Source organism: Myotis nattereri, assembly GCF_964212035.1.
Source record: "Myotis nattereri genome assembly, chromosome: 19".
Taxonomy (NCBI): domain Eukaryota; kingdom Metazoa; phylum Chordata; class Mammalia; order Chiroptera; family Vespertilionidae; genus Myotis; species Myotis nattereri.
This window is the reverse complement of record NC_138095.1, coordinates 7,442,430-7,463,956: the sequence shown is the minus strand read 5'-3', so window position 1 is coordinate 7,463,956 and position 21,527 is coordinate 7,442,430. Positions and strand designations below refer to the sequence as shown.

Below are 21,527 nucleotides of genomic sequence, written 5' to 3'. Positions count from 1 at the left end.
CTAAAATTAATAGACTAAAAATTGCAATAATCAAATGTGGGCTGGAATTAAATTAGAAAATGAACAGCTCTCTAAAAGAAAGAGACTCTATAATTGGAACAATTTCTAAATCATTTTTAAAATATTTATTTCCACTGGTTTAAGCATCTAGTTAAAGGCCTTTTCAAGTTCGATATACTTTAGAAACCATAATTGTTTAATGTTTGATGTTAGTTGTCATAACTCTTTAGGACAAAGCCAAAGTTTTCTTTCCTACTTATTACATTCCCAAGGATATGAATAACCAAACATATGTCACTATAGAGAAAAAAATGATATAAGTTTATTTTATCTTCTTGGATGTGCCTGGTCAAATTTATTATATATATATATATATATATATATATATATATATATATATATACACACACACACACACACACACACACACACACATACTTTTTCTAAAATTATCCCAAGCATTATCTCATATCAAACATTGAGAACTCTATTTTATAGTCCACAGTAAATGATTTAGTCTTACTATCAATATGGAATTTATAGCTCAAGAAATTATATGCTATTAATCTAACAGGGGAACACTATTCATCAATATATATTCATTTCTTCCCACTATTAGAATTATTTTAGCTACATAAAATATGTCATGTTTTCAATCGTATTTTTAACCTGTTGAACAAAATTAAATATATGTTAGTATTACTATACTTTATACATAGAGTACTATTCTTTAAAATACATTCCTTTTATTTGTATCTAATGGCATCAAGTAAGAGTATTCCTAAAAATAATAATTTGTGCATACAATTTGTTTAGCACTGAGCAGCAAGTTCTCCTAAGATAGTAACTGCTACTCAATAACAGCAAAAAAACAATGTTCAGCCCAGAAAAAACTAAACACCTTATCCAAAGGCAAATAACTTGTAAAGAAAGGTATGGAATGTGATCCCAAAGTTTATCATTCTAAATGTCCTTCTCCACAGTGTCACTCTATCCACCTAGAACGACTTAACCACTGAGATCTTCTGTCAACATCCACCAAGAAGCTCTATCAGCACTCAGCAAATAAAAGAGGAAAAGCCGTTACACTTAATAAAGTTTTATAACAGCAAATGCCAACTGTCCAAATTCAAGCTTCGGTTTTAAATTTTTCTAACTTACTGTGTTTTAAAATGTTGTTTTTTTTCAAAATCATTAACATTTAGGGGAGTAGAGGGGGGGGTCAAAATGGGTAAAGGGGGCCAAATATAGGGTAACATAGAAACTAGACTTTTGGTGCTGAACACGCAATAGAGTAAAAAGATAGAGAATTGTAATGTGTACCTGAAATTTATTTAATTTTATTAATATTACCCCAATAAAAATATCATTAACATTTCTACATTATAAAAAAATTCCACATTCAATCATGAATTCTAAATATAATAAAATAATTCCATTACATTGCTCAGAATTATTTACATCTATTGGATGGCTAAAGTTAGGAAGACTTTTGGGATCTAAATTAAGTGTGAAGATATATAAACTCTATCCTATATAATAAAGAGCTAATATGCTAATTAGACTAGACGACAGAATGACCTTCTGGAACGACCTTCCAGAACGACTTTCTGAAACCACCAGTGGGAGGGGGGGCAGTGATGCAAGGGCCAAGTCCTTCCCACAAATTTCATGCATCAGGCCAATAATCCTATCTAATAATAGACAAACATGGTAATTGACCGTACCTTTGTTACACCTCCCATTGGCTAATCAACATGATATGCACGTTAACCCAACCAAGATGGCAGCCAGCAGCCACTCAGCTGAAGCGAGCAGGAGGCTTGCTTGCTCCAGTGATGGAGAAAGCCAAGGATCCCCGCCTGCTGCAGCCCGGCTCTGAGCTCCGAAAGCAACAAAGTTTCAATTATAGAAGCTAAACAAACCCCAGATACCAGCTTTCAGCAGGCCGTGGCCTCGGAGCTGGAGCAAGCAGGAGCCAGCTCTCAGCTCCAGTGACGGCAACAAAGTTTCAATTATAGAAGGTAAATAAATCCCAGAATTAAAAAAAAAGAAAAAAAAAAGAGAGGCTGGGAGCTTCAGTCGCCGGCCAGCCTGAAAACGGCCCTCAGCCCTTCACCCAGACTGGCCAGGCACCCCAGTGGGGACCCCCACCCTAAAGGGGGTGTGGCCAGCCTGAAAACAGCCATAAGCCCCTCATCCAGGCTGGCCAGGCACCCCAGTGGGGACCCCCACCCTGAAGGGGGTGTGACCAGTTGCAAACAGCCATCAGCCCCTCACGCAGGCTGGCCAGGCACCCCAGCAGGACCCCCGTCCCTGAAGAGGGTGTGGCCAGCCTGAAAACGGCCCTCAGCCCCTCACCCAGGCTGGCCAGGCACCCAAGCAGGACCACTACCCTGATCTGGGACACCCTTCAGGGCAAACCAGCCGGCCCCCACCCGTGCACCAGGCCTCTATCCTATATAGTAAAACGGTAATATGCAAATTGACCCTAACAGCAGAACCACTGGGAATGACTGGTCACTATGACACACACTGACCACAAGGGGGCAGACGCTCAATGCAGGAGCTGCCTTCTGGTGGTCAGTGCGCTCCCACAGGGGGAGCTCTGCTCAGCCACAAGCCAGGCTGCCAGCGGCCAGCACAGCGGTGGTGGCGGGAGCCTCTCCTGCCTCCTCAGCAGTGCTAAGGATGTCAAACTGCAGCTTAGGCCTGCTCCCCGCTGGTAAGTGAACATCCCCCAAGGGCTCCCAGGCTGCCAGAGGGATGTCTGACTGCCAGCTTAGGCCCGATCCCCCCACCCCCCGGGATCCAGACTGCGAGAGGGTACAGGCCGGGATGAGGGACCCCCCCCCCCAAGTGCACAAATTTTTGTGCACTGGGCCTCTAGTATAAAATAGATTCATATCTACATTTGACTTTTAAACTATTGAAAATACAAATTGCTGTCCAGATGGCGTGGCTCAGTGGTTGAGCATCGACCTATGAACCAGGAGGTTACGGTTTGATTCCTGATTAGGGCACATGCCTGGGTTGCGACTTGATCCCCAGTGTGGGGTGTGCAGGTGGCAGCCAATCAATGATTCTCTCTCATCATTGATGGTTCTATCTCTCTCTCTCCCTCTCCCTTCCTTTCTGAAAGCACTAAATATGAATTGCTCCTCTTTCAATCATTATTTTATTTCTACATTTCCTCTTCATTCCTTAAATTCCTGTCACATCACAACACATTTAGGACTGGCTCAGTTAACTCACCAGTGAGCAGCTGTGGAGATGCACACTAAGCATAGCGAGCCATACTAAGAATCGTATAGAGATCCTTGTGCTAAAGCAATCCCATAGTTAACCATTTAGACTCACCAACATTAAAAGCCAAAACTTTAACCATTCAGAAAGTTGAGGGAAAACGGAAAGACTAATTATGTTCTCGGAACATATGCATTGGTCAGATCAAATCAAAATAAATAAAAGAAAAAGTTCCTCAATCAAAGCATCTGTAAATAGAATCACAGTTTTACACGTGCATACAAACTGGCACCTTTCTAAAAGTGTCATTATCCTTTCCACACAAACTTTGATATACATAATACCTACTATGTTCTATTTGAATACACTTCTTAAATAAATCCTAAAGAATTTTAAATGGACTAAAGGAGGAAAAAATATTTCAAGGAACTTCATGGTGATTTGAGGGGATGGGGGGCCACAGCAGGCAGTCCTTATTTTATCAGATTTGAAAAAAGAAACCAAATTTTCATAACTTAAATATGGTTAATGAGCAGATTCCACACAACCACTTCATCAAAGCTTCAGACATAAAGCTTGCTAATTGAATCTCTGGTAGGAAATTAAGAAAGTAAAGGTTCCAAAAGAGGCAAGAGTTGACAGCCAAAATTCTGGCAAACTACCCAAAAGATCTAACCTTAGGGGTACCATAAAAGGCTTCAAGAACTCTTACCTATAGCCAGGAATTGGGTCTTTTAGCTTAGGACAAGTATGGCAGTAAAAAAATAAAGAAGAATAAAGACTGTGTACCCTGCTCTTCAGAAATGAAGTAATCACCATCAACTTATGATTTTTATTAAGTCTATCCTGTGTTCAGAGGTAAGTGGGTAAATATTTCATTTTGAGTGTTTTGTTTATTGGTTCTGGTTTGATTTTAATCTAAGCCTCCATTTTTGTTTAGTATCAAGGACTGCCTTTGATAGTCAAAAGTTTAGCACTGTTTAGCAGTAATTCACAGTCCTTGTTTGACAATTATCAAGGATGTGTTGATTGACTTTTAAGGGGCATCAATCCTATCAATATTGTCACCATTTGAATTCATTTGACTGTTTTAAAGGTTATGCCATATAATACTTTAAAGAAGAAAAATAAAGAAGAAAAATAACAAAATAAAATATTTCAATTCTAAATAGTGTGGTAATAAGGAGCTTATACGTAGGCAATAGTGATAATCATCTTTCTAGTTCAATTTTTAATATTCCACAGAAATTTTGTAATGCAGTGTTTATAAAATGTGATCCAGAAATCTATTGTAGTACATATAAACTACTAGTATTATTAGAAAGTAAACAAATAAGCTGCTTCCCCCACCCACCTCTTCCCCAAAGATAGTTGTGGTCAAGCAAAAGCAACCAAAAAAACCAAGAGCATTCTAAACACTCACCTTTTGTTGACTGGCTTTTCATCCTTTTCATACGGTCGAACAAACCATTTCCCAATCCTAACGAAGTTCTTATCCATTAGGCACCTATGATAATTACATCAAGAATTACTTTTATAGTTTCAATAATAAATTAGGAAGTCATTGCATCAATAATCACAAATGGCATACATCATTGGAAATAAAAAACATCAGCAATTAAACTGTCAAAATGTTTCCTCATCACTGAGATTTTCAAAATTTCCTTACTGTGAAGATATTACATAATTCTGTAAGATAGTATAATATTATCTTGCAAGACCACTTGCAAGATTTATAAAATGTTCTTCAATCAACAGTCCTAGGAAAGCATTTCTCTTTAGAAAGAATTCCTAGATCCCTACTACAGCTCAAAATTCACTGTTTCAAGAAGAAAAAAAACCCCACAGCTACTGAAAATGAACATGATATCAGGGTGAGGTGTGTGTGTGTGTGTGTGTGTGTGTGTGTGTGTGTGTGTTGTCATATGGCTCTAAATAATTAACTACACAAGCAACTTGATTCCAAAGTTGGCATGCCACAAGCTCTAATCCTAAAGCCATGAGCAGACCAGATATTGGATTACAGGTGCCACAGCAGCGGCCACAGCCTAACTCTGAAAGCCATTTCCCAGAGGGGACAGTTAGGAGGGTTAGAAGGGAGCCACCACAAACTTTGGGTTCCTTTGTGTCCCTCAAATTATGAAATTGTAAGTATGACGGTTTTCATAGATTAAAAAGTCCAAATATAGTTTTCCTCTACCACACTCTCAACCAAACTGCACTTTAGGTTATCAAGAAGTTATAGTGCCTGGTTAGTGTGGCTCAGTTGTTGAGCATTGACATATGAACCAGGAGGTCACAGGTCGATTCCCAGTAGGGCATGCACGAAGCAACTAATCAATGATTCTCTCTCATTACTGATGTTTCTATCTCTCTCTCCCTCTCTCTGCCTCCCCAAAATACACACACACACACACACACACACATATACACACACACACACATATAAAGTTATAGAGCTGCACAGGTACACTAAATTTTATATAACTTCATAACAGAGTAACTTCACCAGTATCAAAGCCTTTACCGTACCACTCTAAGCTATACCAAACACATATGCAAAGAAGTCTCCTTTCTAGAAACTGCAGTGCTCCCAAATCCCAACCACATAACAGAAACCCATATAATTTAAGGGCTGAAGAAAGTTTTTCAGCTGATTCCTTCTATTAGGAACTCCATTACATTGGTTTCCTACGATGCCCTAGAGGCGGTTCTCAACCTGTGGGTCGCGACCCCTGAAAATACATCCTGCATATCAGATATTTACATTATGATTCATAACAGTAGCAACACTACAGTTATGAAGTAGCAACGAAAATAATTTTATGGTTGGGGGTCACCACAACATGAGGAACTGTATTAGAGGGTCGCATTAGGAAGGTTGAGAACCACTGCTAGTGGATGCTCCCTCCTCTAGCCAAACATACTTTATTATTCCCATCCTCTCCAAAATCTCTTTAAGGTTAGGCTCTTTTGTAGGCCTACTCTCGCATGAAACATTCATTCTAGTGCAATTCCAAAGAACTACAAAAAATGTTTACTTTTTAAAATTTTTAAAGTCTTAATTTTTCCATCCAAAAAATATTAAATAAGTAGATAAATTGACTATCTTAAGGTGAACATGTTTCTCTCTATTCATTCACAATTAGACATGTGCTTTTATTCACTTGTGTCTGTAATGTCTAGTGTCTCTTCCTTTAAAGCAGAGGTCACCAACCTTTCGCACCTCATGGACCACCAGTGGTCCGTGGACCACCAGTTGGAGACCGCTGCTTTAAAGCATATATACCACTTAGGTCTAAAGACTCATTTTCCTACTATCCTTTAGAGAAATGCACACTGTCACAGTTCAGTAAAATGGGGTCTCACTGATTAACCATGTCCTGCTCCTGTGACCATATTATACTCAAGGACTCTCAATGTTGCAATGTTATATCGCCATTTATTCACCTAGAGCTGAACCTACCACTGTGCTCTAGTGAATACAGGGGTGGGCAAAAGAAAGTTTACAGTTGTGAGTATGCAAAACACAGAGTTTAGTCTTGTATTATTATTCACTAATTATTGTATTATTTAGTTGTATTACAACTGCAAATCTACTTTGCCCACCCCGTATATTTACTATTTTGAAATCCTTGACTCAACACATCCAAGGACAGTGCTCATTTACCCTCTGATGATCACCTCTATTGGATCACAATACCACAGGACATTAAAAGCTAGTAATTTACAAATATGTTATTTACAAATATGTCATCATAATTACAATTACAATTTTCATGTATTTCTATCTGTACTTTTCCAAATGAATATCTTCACTCTAAACTGCAACTCTGGCAAATCAAGAGGCTCTGAGCCAAAGGCAATTTTACAGCTGTGTTATAAATTACTGAGGGGTGAATATGCTGACAATCCATTAGGAAAGCAGCACCAGTGGACTACCCTGAAGAGCCATTATATTTAGAAATGTTAAATACCCACAGATTAAAGTCTCCCTAAGTAAGTGTGGACAGAATAGAGCAAAACAGCATTAAAAGAACCATGTAATCTTCTATTGTGTGCAAAGCAATGATTTGCATGTTTGAGGGGGAAAAATACCTTTCCATCAAAATCAACTTATGTTTTATTCTAAAAACTTAGGAAGGAAGGGGGAAGGAGAATCAAGTCAAATTAGCAAAGATTCTATATAAATAAAAACCAAATTAATGATCTTTTATCATTCTGGGCAATTTGCCAAAAAGGGATAATCGATCATTAAGAAAATAGGAAGCACAGTTACTTTCTCAGAAGAAAGAAAAAATAAGCATGATCTAAAATTATAAAAGTTGGAAGACCTAAATATTCAAATATTGAAATTCTAAATCACAAATGAAGAAAATACGCAAAGAAGCCACTATGGCTCAGTTTTTAAAAACATGTATAAATACATCCATAATTGTGTTTTAGAAACATATCTGTGTTTAAATGATATAGCTAGCACCTGATTAGACGATAGATTATTAGAAGGGAGAAGCCCTCAACTGACAGGCATGGTAGATTTTATCCTCTTCCTAAACGTGTGCTATCCCGCGCCTTAACTCACTGACATCGTTTGGCCATGTGACTTTGGCACCCCCTACTAATGGATTTTACTTTCTCATCCCTTTGACTTTGGTGGCAAATATCTTGGTCAGTAAAATGTGAGCAGAAATGACATACCCCACTTTTGAACAGAGCCTTCGAGGGGCTATTATGTATTTTACCACTGCCTTCTGCAAACAGTCCAACAAGTCTTTGAACGGGCTGCCTGATCAGCAGATTCCTGTTTGCAAGAGAGTGCTGCAGTAAAGGAATCACAGTGGATAGCAGCACGAGCAAGAAATAAACTTCATCCAGCCAGTGTGGCTCCGTGGTTGAGGGTCGACCCTTGAACCAGGAGGTCAGGGTTCAATGGGTTCAATTCCTGGTCAGGGCACATGCACAGGCTGTGGGCTCAATCCCCAGTAGTTAGTGTGCAGGAGGAAGACAATCAATGATTCACTCTCACTGATACTTCTATCTCTCTTTTTCCCCCTCCCTTCCTCTCTGAAATCAATAAAAATATGTTTAAAAAAAGAAAATGAAAGAAACCTCAATTGTTTTTATAAAGTAAGATCCTTCATGTCTTTTGTTACTGAAGCATAACTGAGCCTAACCTGGTTGGTAAAAGAGATCACTGCAATATTTCATGAAACACGTATCTTAAAAGTAGGCCAGTGGCAACCAAAATGAAGAGAATGGAACTGACTAGAGAAATACCTGGGAGGCTGAAGGAAAGGTGGGGGATTCAAATGTAGAATAAGGACCACATGGAAATAGAATTGGATGAATTATATATGATCACCAAAGAAAAGAACTAAGATAAAGAAATAAAAGTTACAGGGAGACTTTTGCTCAGCTTAAGAAATTCTTTTTTTTTTTAATTAAATCTTTATTGTTCAGATTATTACATTTGTTCCTCTTTTTTCCCCCCATAACTCCCCTCCTCCCAGTTCCCGCCCCACCCTCCGCCCTCACTCCCCACCCACTGTCCTCATCCATAGGTGCACGATTTTTGTCCAGTCTCTTCCCGCATCTCCCACACCCCTTTCCCCCACAAGAATAGTCAGTCCATTCCCTTTCTATGTCCCTGATTCTATTATAATCACCAGTTCATTCTGTTCATCGGATTATTTATTCACTTGATTCTTAGATTCACTTGTTGATAGATGCATATTTGTTGTTCATAATTTGTATCTTTACCTTTTTCTTCCTCTTCCTCTTCTTAAAGGATACCTTCAGCATTTCATATAATCCTGGTTTGGTGGTGATGAACTCCTTTAGCTTTTCCTTATCTGTGAAGCTCTTTATCTGACCTTCAATTCTGAATGATAGCTTTGCTGGATAAAGTAATCTTGGTTGTAGGTTCTTGGTATTCATCACTTTGAATATTTCTTGCCACTCCCTTCTGCCCTGCAAAGTTTCTGTTGAGAAATCAGCTGACAGTCGTATGGGTATTCCCTTGTAGGTAACTGAGTTTCTTTCTCTTGCTGTTTTTAAGATTCTCTCTTTATCTTTTGCTCTTGGCATTTTAATTATGATATGTCTTGGTGTGGTCCTCTTTGGATTCCTTTTGTTTGGGGTTCTCCGCGCTTCTTGGACCTGTAAGTCCATTTCTTTCACCAGGTGAGGGAAGTTTTCTGTCATTATTTCTTCAAATAGGTTTTCAATATCTTGCTCTCTCTCATCTTCTGGCACCCCTGTAATTCTGATGTTGGTACGCTTGAAGCTGTCCCAGAGGCTCCTTACACTATCCTCGCATTTTTGGATTCTTTTTTCATTTTGCTTTTCCGGTTGGGTGTTTTTTGCTTCCTCGCATTCCAAATCATTGACTTGATTCTTGCGCTCCTCTGGTCTGCTGTCGGGAGTCTGTATAATATTCGTTATTTCAGTCCATGTATGCTTAATTTCTAGTTGGTTCCCCAATATAACATCGAGGGTCTCGTTAGTTTTCTTGTAGAGCTCATTAAGTTTATCGGTGGCTTCTAAACAGTTCTTGAGAGACCTTAAAAGTGTGGTTCTGAACTCTGTATCTTACATTGACAATTTTGTCCTGTTTCTTTGTCTCCGCATTTTGTTATGCTTCCTTGGTGCACCCCCTAGTGGTCTTTGTGCGCAGTCTTATAGTTAAACCTTGATTGTTGTAGCTAATACCAGGGAGGGTTTTACCTCCAGGCCAAGTGGCTGTGGGAATCAGCTGTGTCTGCAGTGAGAGAACGTCTGTCCTCTAGGGAGGTGCTAATCTAGCCTTTGCCTGAGGCTATCCGGCAAATGCCTCTGTGCAGGGCTTGGGCGGGGGTGGGGGGGGGGGTCGCACAGGATCAACAGGGTGGGCCGGAGAGAGCAGTTATGGCGGCTCTCAGTCCTGTCCCCAGGGGCTCTGCCTCTCTGAGTCCCAGCACCCGCTGCAAACCTCGGAGAGAAAGCTGCACTCGCTTTGACCGAAGCCAGACAGTCCCGCTTCTCCCGTTTGAGTCTGGGTCCCTAGAGACTCGCCCGTATCTGGAGCTCAGAGTCTGCGACTCCCTCCCGATTGAAAACGCCAACCGCGCGCTCTGCCGCCAGCCCGCTCCGCGCACTCCGCACCTCAGAATTTGACTTCAGCACTGCGCCTCCTCTGAGTGTCCGTATGCATTTCTCTTTCCTCCTAGGTGTAGGACTTCCACTCAGCCAGCGTTCCTGTGGTTCTGGGTGATGTCCGTTCCGTCTTTTAGTTTCACTTTTGAAGTAGTTGTTCAAAGCAGCAAACTCCGGCGTTAACCTATGCCGCCATCTTGGTTCTCCAAGAAAGACTTTCTGACAATGAGTGCTCTCTAAATATGAAAAGCCCTCCTTTGTGAAACTGTGCTCACATAACCACAAGTATTCAAGGAAAGAACAGATGACCACATAGAAAGGATATTACAGAATGGGATTCCAATACCTGGGAAAACAGGTTGACTTTTAATATTGTGCCCAACTCTGAAAATAGTATCAATACTTCTATTGGCTGATATTAACAGCGGTTAACCATTTATTGAGCTCTTAAAACAAAGGTCATAGTTAATAGGTACTTACTAATTTACAGTGGAGAAAACTAGCAAAATGCCACCTCAAACAAGTGATCAACAATATTAATATTAAAAATAGGATACTGAAATCATGGACCCCCTACACAGCATCACTTATATGGTATTCAATAGCATAACATAATCATTAGGAAACTATCTCAAATTGAGGAATTTTGTAGAAAACACTAGAGGCCCAATGCATGAAGATTCATGCAAGAATGGGCCTTCCTTCCCCCGGCTGCCGGCGCCGCCTTCGCTCTGGCCCGGAGCCGCCTTTCTGCCTTCCCACGTTGCCCAGAGTCCCGGAGTGGCTGGAGCCATGGCGACAATGCAAGCTATATAGAACATAACTGGGACAACAGATAAGTTCTGAATGGAGCTACAGATTAGATAATGGCATTTTATCAATGTTCAATTTCTTAATTTTCCTAATTGTACTGTGCTTATATGAGAGGCTATCCTTGTTCTTAGGAAATGTACACCTACTAAGTGTACCGGTTAATAATGGTGGATTTTGTAATCAAAGAAAACATGATAATTTCAAGAGAAACATCAAAAGTGCTTTATTCAAAGTAATGTCCATCACTAGCTACATAGTTCCTCCATCTCTCAGGTAATTTGTGGATACCGTCCCAATATAACTTTTCTTGTCTTGAGGCAAACCATTCAGAGACCCAATTTTCCACTTCTTCGTACGTTTTTAAGTGCTGCTCAGAAACTGCGTGTGCCATCGATGGGAACAAGTAGTCATCTGAAGGAGCAAAGTCTGGTGAATACAGTGAGGGGGTTAATACTTCCCAGGCAAGATCTTTTAATGTGTCTTTAACTGGTTTTGAAGTGTGTGATGGTGCGTTATCATGAAGCAAAATTACTTTGCCTTGTCTTCTGGAACATTCTGATCGTTTAACCATCAAAGCATGGTTCAAATTAATTATTTGCCGTCGGTAGCGATCAGTATTAACGGTTTCACCTCGTTTTAGAAGCTCAGAATACACCACACCTTCCTGATCCCACCAAATGCAGAGCATTGTCTTCTTTCCGAAGCGATTTGGCCTTGCAGTCAATGTTGATGGTTAACCTGGATCAACCCATGATTTTGTGCATTTGAGATTCTCAAAATAAATCCACTTTTCATTGCCAGTCACAATTCAATGCAAAAAAAGACTTTCTTTCGTGCTGTGGAAGCAACATTTTACTGATGACTTTAAGGTTTTCCATTGGTCTCTCATTTAGTTGATGTGGCACCCATTTTCCTTTAAAATCTTTCCCATTGCTTGTAAATGATCAGAAATTGTTTGCTAAGCAACGTTTAATCTTTCTGCAAGTTGTTTTTGAGTGTGACACGCATCTGCATCCAATAATACTTGTTACTGTTGGTCTTCAAACTTTTTCGGTTGACCTGGATGTTCTTGGTCTTTCACATCGAAATCATCACTTTTAAAGCGTTAAACCAGCGTTCACAAGGATCTTGAGACGAAGCATGTTCACCATAAGCTTCCCGAAGTATACGGTAGCTTTCAGCAGCACTCTTCTTCAAAATAATGAATTAAAACTCCTCCCAAATGCTCTTTTTTTGGTATGAAATTCTACATTTTTAAGCGTAAAAATATCTATGAAGCTAACACCTTCAGAAAATCTGACATATGAACTTTTGAAGCTTGTTGTCAATACAACAAAATCGCATACATAGCAAATCGCATATATATCAAAATATGTGTAACTCCATCTATTGAAAAAAATCTGCATTATTAACCGGTACACCTGGTAAGTACTTAGAACCACCTCAGGTATGCAAATGACTCTCAAGTGGTTCAGGGAAATTTTTTAAAATACACACACACACACACACACACACACACACACACACACGGGAGGGAGCGGAGGTTGTTTAGGACAAGCAACCACTTTAATTATCAAGCAAACTGTGCAAACAAAAACTACTGGTGAACCTGTGTATGAAGATATATGGGAATTATTTGTGCTATTCTTGAAAATTCTCTAACTTTGAAATTATAGCAATATAAAAAAACACAAGAGAGTTATAATTTTATTTTTATAAAACTGCATGAAAGCGTTTTCAGAACTACAGGAAACCCTCTAAGTATCTAGCATCAAACTTGGGTTTCTCAAAATCACCTTGATGCTGTTCCTTCTCTTACCTTTCTAACAGATTGTGGATTGCTTTGAAGAGTAGCGTCCGGCATTCATAGGAAAGGCCATTTTCCCAGAGTCCTTCTTCCACAACTGGGGGGGAAAAAAAAAGAACCAGTTAGCAGGGAATCCAAATAAAAACAAACTTTAAAACCATTTTTCTAAAGCAAAGCAAATAAGTAAATGTAAATAAACTCTCTCACACTTAAACAGAGAAAGGAAGTTAAGTACTTAAAGTCATAAAATACAAAATACATAACAAAATATATGCTTAGATTTTAAAGTCTTTGCAATATCGGCATGGTACAATCCCTCTCCCATAAAAGTCTTTCAAACCTGCTTATTCTGCCCTACCCAGTTTGGCTCAGTGGATAGAGCACTGGCCTGCAGACTGAAAAGTCCCAGTTTCGATTCCAGTCAAGGGCACATGCCCGGGTTACGGGCTCAATCCCCAGTAGGGGGCATACAGGAGGCAGCCGATCCATGATTCTCTCTCATCATTGATGTTTCTCTCTCTCCCTCTCCCTTTCTGAAATCAATAAAAATATATACTTTTTAAAAACCTGTTTATTCCGAGTTTAAAATCATTTGAAATTCTCAATCTTTCTACTTTATATTGTCGAAAAGACTAATTTTGTTAGAGTTTCATTTAAATAACTTTAAATACTGAGTTTTTTATAGGAAAAATCAAAAGGAAAAAATACCCAATAATATCAGTTATACAAAAATTTTAAATGTTTTGAAGGCAGTATCTGAATAGGATTTTAAGGACATGATTTTAGGGAGAATGTCAGGAAATTAAATCTTATTGTAACATCAATTTATTTCCTGAACTCATAATTTCTTTATTTTAAGATTTTACTTTTTTAATCTTTATTGTTGAAAGTATTACAAATGTCCCCATTTTTTCTCCATTGACCCCTCTAGACTGCATCCACCCCCTGACCCACACCCAGACCCTCACCACACTGAACTCCTAATTGCATGAATGTTTGACATTTGGAGAAATAATACTTGCCTTTGAAATATATTATAACACTAAGCCACAAGTAACTCTAACACCAAGAGAATCAAACAGACTAACATTGCCCATGCATTCCTAACATCTTTTCATTTATAAAAATATATAAAACGCCCTAGAGAAGATAGCTAATTTTCTTTCAAATTGTATTAGTTCAATTCAGGATTGCAAAAAATTGGAAAGATGGAAACAACATTTGTAGAAGAAAATTTTCTGTCCCTTTTTGTTGTTATCTTGACAAAAGCATTCACCAGCAAAAGTTCTGACAGAATTAAAACACGTGTTAAATCCACAATACATCTTTAATGCTTTTATCACACTAATTGGCATCTTAAAATGCATCTCCATATTCTCCAATCTGGTAGAACTTGAAGAAGTGTATTTACATTCATAGGTTTTATTTATTGGACTTTTTAAAAAAATGGTAAAACTGCATAAATATTTTTTGTCCTCATATGTCAGATAACTATTTTCCTGCCTATATGGCTCCTCATGATTTATCAAATTTTCCCAAAACAACCTCTGTCGGAAACATTTTCTCTTATGTATAACTACAGAAATTAAAATAAAATACAACAAGTAAACAAACATTCCTGATAGCAACAGATTGTCTCTGTTAAAGACAAAGCATCCCAAAGTTTTTTACAATTCTCTGAAACTGTCATGAATCTCTGTTCTCACACATTTATCTTTTGGGTAGAGCTTTTACTAGGTAAGAAAGACAACTAACATTTCAATAAAAGAAACATCCCATAGTAATTGCTTTTCTTTGCTTTCCTAATGTGTTTCACTGATTCTGAAACATGATCAATTTTAAGATTTATCATTATTTTATATGTCACTGGGGGTAGAACGGTGGGAGGAAGCTGCCAATCCTCCTGTCTAATAAAAGAGAGACATGGTAATTAGCGTACAACTGCTACCCTTCCCATTGGCTAATTAGCACGATATGCAAATTAACTGCCAGCCAAGATGGTGGCTAATTTGCATATGTAGGCTCCAAGTTGCAGAGCGAAGCCTGGTGAGGATGCAGGCGTTCTGCCTCAACCCGCTGGTGGAGAGCCTCTGGGCCTGCTTGGTCAGCGCTGCCAGGGGGGATGGAGGAGCAGAGACACAGCCCACAGGGGGGCCGGCACCCAGCAGCCCCAAGCCCCGCCTTGGCGCTGCGGTTGGAGGAGCAGAGACACAGCCCTCAGGATGACCTGCACCCAGCAGCCTCAAGCACCACCTTGGTGCTGGGGTCAGAGGAGCACAGACACAGCCTGCAGGGGGGCCGGCACCCAGCAGCCCCTAACCCCAAGGCCGCAGAGGCGCTGGGGCCACTGGGGCTGCAGCAGAGACACAAACCGGCAGGAAACCTGTGGAAAGGGAGATAAACTATCATAACTTTATCTCCCTTTCCACAAGATGAGAAAACTGACCCTGATTATTTAGTGATATGGCCCACACCTTTCTACAAGCACAGGGTATGTTATGATCACTCCCAGGAAGTGATCAGAATACTGGTCAGGATACTGTTTCCAGGGAATAATGCTACTGTGGCAAATTATCTAAGAGAGGAAACAAGCTTTTGTTGGGTTTCTTCTGAAGGTCAGAGAACAGACCACCCCAACATATGCCATGTTGTTATATTGATGATCTTGACCTGCAGATGCTTGAAAAACAGCAAATGCAAGGAGAGGTTTTCACTGAAGTCTCCTTCTCTGCCTAAAATCGGACCCCCCCAAAAGGTTCCCTTGATGGGAAAAGTGCCATCAGCCAGTGAAGACTGACTCCTGTCACAGGACAGGAGACTAGAAGTTGACATCACATCCAAACTTCGTTACAAACTATCTCCCCCACCCCCATTCATCTTTCCTAAAAATCATGTACTCTCCTCTAAGAGGCCTACATCTCCCGTCCCCTTTCCCTAGAAAGAAGGTATTTAAATCTGGATTCTAAGCCACTTTGGGAAGTTATTCATTTTTCCCTGGGATCTCCCACATATACACAAGGTACACATGTTAATGAACTTTGGTTTTTCTCTTGGTATTCTGTCTTTCATTACAAGGGCCTTTGCTAAGAACTCAGAAGGGTAGAGGAAAACTATTTTTCCTCTTCCATAATTCTATCTCGGGAAATCAAGTCCTGGGCTGAACAGTGAGTTTGGCTCAAGTGCCAAGCAGTCCCGGCTAAGGGGAGGGAAGCTTCTAGGGGGAAATCAATGATACTGGCATCAAAGGAGGACAGAGGGCACATGCATGGTTGCTGGTGGGAGTTTAAAGTGATTCAACATTTTTGGAGGATGATTTGGCAAAATCGATAGAAATGTTCAAGGTACATCCAATAGTCTTCTAGGAATCTCATCTGCTGAGATACAGCACGAGTGCATAAGCCCTGGTCAGAACCCAGGATGCTACTGCGGGCTCCCCTTCCACTATAGGAAAACCTGCTAACAACCTGCATTTTTAGGCAAGGTGGCATCTATACTAATAAAAAGGTAATATGCTAATTAGATTGAACATCTTCCAGGAGAGGTTCCGGACATCCTTCCGGACAAAGCCATGGTGGCAGGGCTGAGGCAGAGGCGGTTAGAGGTGATCAGGCAGGCAGAGGAGAGCAGTTAGAGGGATCAGGCCAGCAGGAGAGAGCAGTTAAGGGTATCAGACCATCAGGGGAGAGCAGTTAGAGGGATCAGGCCAGCAGGAGAGAGCAGTTAGGGGGATCAGGCCAGCAGGCAGGTGAGCAGTTAGGTGCCAGTAGCCCTGAGGGGTACCAGATTGGAGAGGGTGCAGGCCAGGCTGAGGAACTCCTGGCTCCCGTGAATGAATTAGGGGCAATCAGGCAGGCACGCAGGTGAGTGGTTAGGAGACAGCAGTCCAGGATTGTGAAAGGGATGTCCAATTGCCGGTTTAGACCCGATCCCGGCAGTCGGACATCCTGGGATCTGTCCTAAACCAGTAGTCGACATCCCCCAAAGGGTCCGAGATTGGAGAGGGTGCAGGCTGGGCTAAGGGACACTCTCCTCCCATGCACGAATTTCGTGTACCGGGCCACTAGTCCTATCTAATAAAAGAGAAACATGGTAATTAGCCATACCTCCTCTACCCTTCCCATTGGCTAATCAGGGCGATATGCAAATTAACTGCCAGCCAAGATGACGGCCGGCAGCCAGGCAACTTGAAGTGAACATGAGGCTTGCTTGCTTCAGTGACGGAGGAAGCCAACGTTCCCCGCCTGCCGCTGCCGGCCTCTGAGCTTGCAGTTTGAAACATTGTTACAAATATAGAAGCTAAACAAAACCCCAGAAACCTGCTTTCAGTCAGCCGGGATCTCAGAGCTGGAGTTGAAACAGTGTTACAATTATAGAACCCAAACAAACCAGATACCTGCTTTCAGCAGCCGAGGCCTCAGAGCTGGAGCCAAGCCTCAGAGCTAAAGCTGGCCCAGAATAAAAAAGAAAAGGAAAAAAAGGAGTGGTTGGGAGCTTCAGTTACCCGCCAGCCTGAAAACAGCCCTCAGCCCCTCACCCAGACTGGCCAGGCACCCCAGTGGGGACCCCCACCCTGATCCAGGACACCCTTCAGGGCAAACCAGCCAGCCTCCACCTGTGCACCAGGCCTCTATCCTATATAGTAAAAGGGTAATATGTCTCCCAGCACCGGGATCAGCGGAGCTGCGAGGCCTCCCAGCACCAGGATCAGTGTGACAGGGGACAGCGCCCAAACCTCCTGATCGCCCTGCAGCTCTGTGTGTGACAGGGGGCGGGGCCACAACCTCCCTATCCGCCCTGCTCTGTTCGTGACAGGGGAAGGCGCCTCAACCCCCTGATCAGCCCTGCTCTGTGCCTGATGGGGGGAGCTCCCGAGCCCCCTGAACGCCCTGTGGCTCTGTGCGTGACAGGCTGCAGCGCCCCAACCCCCTGATTGGCCCTGCTCTGTGTGTAACAGGGTGCGGCGCCCTAACACCCCCCACGGGTCCTGCTCTGTGTGTGACGGGGTAGAGCCATAACCTCCCCATCGGCCCTGCCCTGAGTGTGAGAGTGGCAGCGCCCAACTCCCCAATCAGCCCTTCTCTGAGCCCGACCAGGGGCTGCACCTAGGGATTGGGCCTGCCCTCTGCCACCCGGGAGCAGGCCTAAGCCAGCAGGTCGTTATCTCCCGAGGGGTCCCAGACTGCGAGAGGGCACAGGCCGGGCTGAGGGACCCCTCTCTCCGCCAAGTGCACAAATTTTTGTGCACCGGGCCTCTAGTTAAACTATAACATAGTATGTAACACTTAGAATTTTTTTTTTTAAATATATTTTATTGATTTTTTACAGAGAGAAAGGGAGAGAGATAGAGAGTTAGAAACATCGATGAGAGAGAAACATCGATCAGCTGCCTCCTGTACACCTCCTACTGGGGATGTGCCCGCAACCCAGGTACATGCCCTTGACCGGAATCGAACCTGCGACCTCTCAGTCCGCAGGCCGACGCTCTATCCACTGAGCCAAACCGGTTTCAGCTAGAATTTTTAATTTGTAATTATTTAAAGAGCTTTAAATTGAGATATATTTTTAATTATTGTTGTACATAAAACAAATAATATATTCAAAGAAATAAGTTTAAAATTCCCAGTAGTTCATCAACATTCGAAGTCCAGCTCTTATGAATCACTCAACTTAGTCACTGGTGTCTGTGTTTCTCTACATAATAGTCTTTTGTGCCAAAGAAAGTATTGGTGATGCAGCGTTTGTAAAATGAGTGCCCAGCTGTTTCCAAGTTGGTAACACCCATTCTGCACATTTTTTAAAAACCTTTTAAAATTAAAATCTTCAAACATACTTTAAAATAGAATAATAAGCCAGGTGGTTCAGTTGGTTGGAGCGTTGATCCATGCACCAGAAGGTTGCACGTTCAACTCCCAGTCAGGGTACATGTCTAGGTTGTGGGTTTGATCCTGGGTTGGGGCAAGGATGTCTGCTTTCATTACTCCCATTCCACTTACAGTGGAAATTTCAGCCAATATAATAAGGCAAGAAAAAATGATACCAGGTACAGTGATGAACTGGAAGAAATAAAACTCTTTATGCACAGAAGACATGACTACCAGAAAATCCTAAAGAATCAACAAAAGAAGCTATTAAACTTAAAACTGAATTTAGCTAGATCATAAAATACTAGGTCAATAGACACAAGACAATCATATTTATATACTGAAATAAATAATTAGAAGTTAACAAATTTTCAGTATCATTTACAACAGCACCAAACAACAAGAAATCCCTAGATTTAAACCTTACAAATTATGTTCAAGATCTATATGCTGAAAACTATAATATTAATGAAAAAAATAAAAGACAAATAAATGCAGAGGCATGTATTCATCATGGACTAGAAAAATCATTATTGTTATGATGTCAATTTTTCCCAAAACAATCTAGAGTCAACTGAATGCCAATCAAAATCTCTGCAGGATATTTTGTAGAAATAGACAAGCTCAGTCTACATATCTAAGTGAAAGAAAAAAAAGAAAAAGAAACCAGAATAGTAAAAACAATGTTGTACTTGAGGGACTTATGCCACCTGATTTCCAGATTTACTATAAAGCTAGAATAGATAAGACAGTGTGGTATAAGAGAAAGGATATACAGATCAATAGGACAAAATAGAGTCCAGAAACAGTATATGGTCAGTTTATTTTCAACAAAGGTGCAAAAGCAGTTCAGTGATCAGAAAAAGTCTTTTCAATAAATGGTACCAGAATTAGTAAATATCCCTATACCAAAAAGAAAAAGAAAAAAGAGAAAGCCTTAAACCCTACTGCATACCATATATAAATGTAACTCATAATAGATCATAAAACAAAATGCAAAACTTTAAACTATTAAATTTTGAAAACATAGAAGAAACTTTTTATAAGCTTAGTTTAAGCAAAGATTTCTTAGATGTGACACCAAAACATGATCCATAAGGCAAAAACAATTAAATAGGGCTTCATCAACTGGAGAACTCTGCTCTTCAAAAGACGTGAATAAGTTATGTTAAGCTATGGAAAAGAAGCCAGAGAAGGGAAATAAACAGTTACAAATCACGTACTTTAAAGGACTTGTATTCATAATACGCTATTTTTGATTTTTTTAAAAATCTCAAAATTCAACACTAAGAAAAAAGGGCAGTTTTAGAAAGTGGTCCAAAGATTTGAACACTTTGCCAAAGAACATATATGAATGGCAAATAAAAACATGAAAAGATGCTCAAAACATCACTAGTCATCATGGAAATGCAAATTGAAATCACGAGTTATCACCCATTAAAATGGCTTAAAAGAAAAACTGAAAATACTAAGTGCCAGTGAGCGTATAAAAAATAACTGGAACTGGCATATACTACTGATGGGAATACAAAAATAGTACAACCACTTTGGAAAAGTTGACTTTGGTCATTTTTCTAAACTTAAATATACACTTGCCCATACAGCCCAGCAATATCCCTCTTAGGTATATATTCAAGTAGCATAAGAACTTATGTTCACATGAAACACTGTAACAAATACTTATCATTGTTGTTATCCTAACTGCCCAATCCTGGAAATCATCCAAATATCCCTCAATTGAAGAAAAAATGAACAGTAGAAAATCCATACAATGGAATACTATACAAAAAGGAACTAGTGATACAATCAAACATTGTATGCTCAGTGGGAAAAAAAAGCCATACTCAAAAAGCCACATGCTATGTGAGTCATTCATATGACATTCTTGCAAGTGCAAACTTAAAGTCATATAAACTGCTCACAAAGGTATCCAGGTATTGGAATGGTGGGAGGGGTTGATAACTAAGGGATACTGGAAATCAGTGGGACAGCACTTTTCACAACACTATGAGTCAGTGAAGGACATGTGACATTCACTTTAGCTACTCAGCATCTGACTTCTTCCTGTCACTGGGAATTAGCTACTTCATGAATTCTGGTTGGAGTCAAAGATGGCCGGTCACCTCTAATAGGAGCTAAAGATACTGATTCTGTCTGTTCCACACCTTCCTACAATGTGGGCAAGGATATACATCCTCAACTTCACTAGATGCTACTGCATACATCTCTGACTCTGGATCTAGTGACACAAAGGGAGTGGAAGGACAGAGATCTTCCCATGTGCACTAAAAGTAGAGGCTGAAAGATAAAGTTTGCTGCTAACGTAGCGTAGGTACACAGCATCTAGTGCTTGGTGACAGCACTAGTTTCTCATCAAACCAATTATGCAGCACTGACCCTAGAAGTGCCAAAGAGTTGTGTGAGCAATTCTTTTAAGGAACTCCTTTTGTTAGTTTGCAACTAAGAATTCTGACCAATACAGTGCATTCTAAACTCCATTATATAAATGAGAAAACTAAGGCTTAAAAATCTTAAATTTGCCCAAAGTTACACAACTCAGTTCAAGAATATAGTCGCCCTAGGCCTAGCCAGTTTGGCTCGGTGGATAGAGCGTCAGCCTGTGGACTGAAGGGTCCAGAGTTTGATTCCAGTCAAGGGCACATGCC

The 21,527-nt window shown here is 40.6% G+C and overlaps 1 protein-coding gene across 1 annotated transcript in view; it reads right to left on the bottom strand.

The window, feature by feature from the left end:
* MED13L (mediator complex subunit 13L) overlaps window positions 1-21,527 on the bottom strand; it is a 286,536-nt gene that overhangs the window by 126,182 nt on the left and 138,827 nt on the right. The window contains exons 3-4 of the mRNA XM_081113924.1: window positions 13,013-13,097; window positions 4,670-4,753 (exon numbers count right to left, since the gene is read on the bottom strand). Coding sequence (XP_080970050.1) covers window positions 4,670-4,753; window positions 13,013-13,097 — 169 coding nt within the window. The remainder of the gene's footprint in view (window positions 1-4,669; window positions 4,754-13,012; window positions 13,098-21,527) is intronic.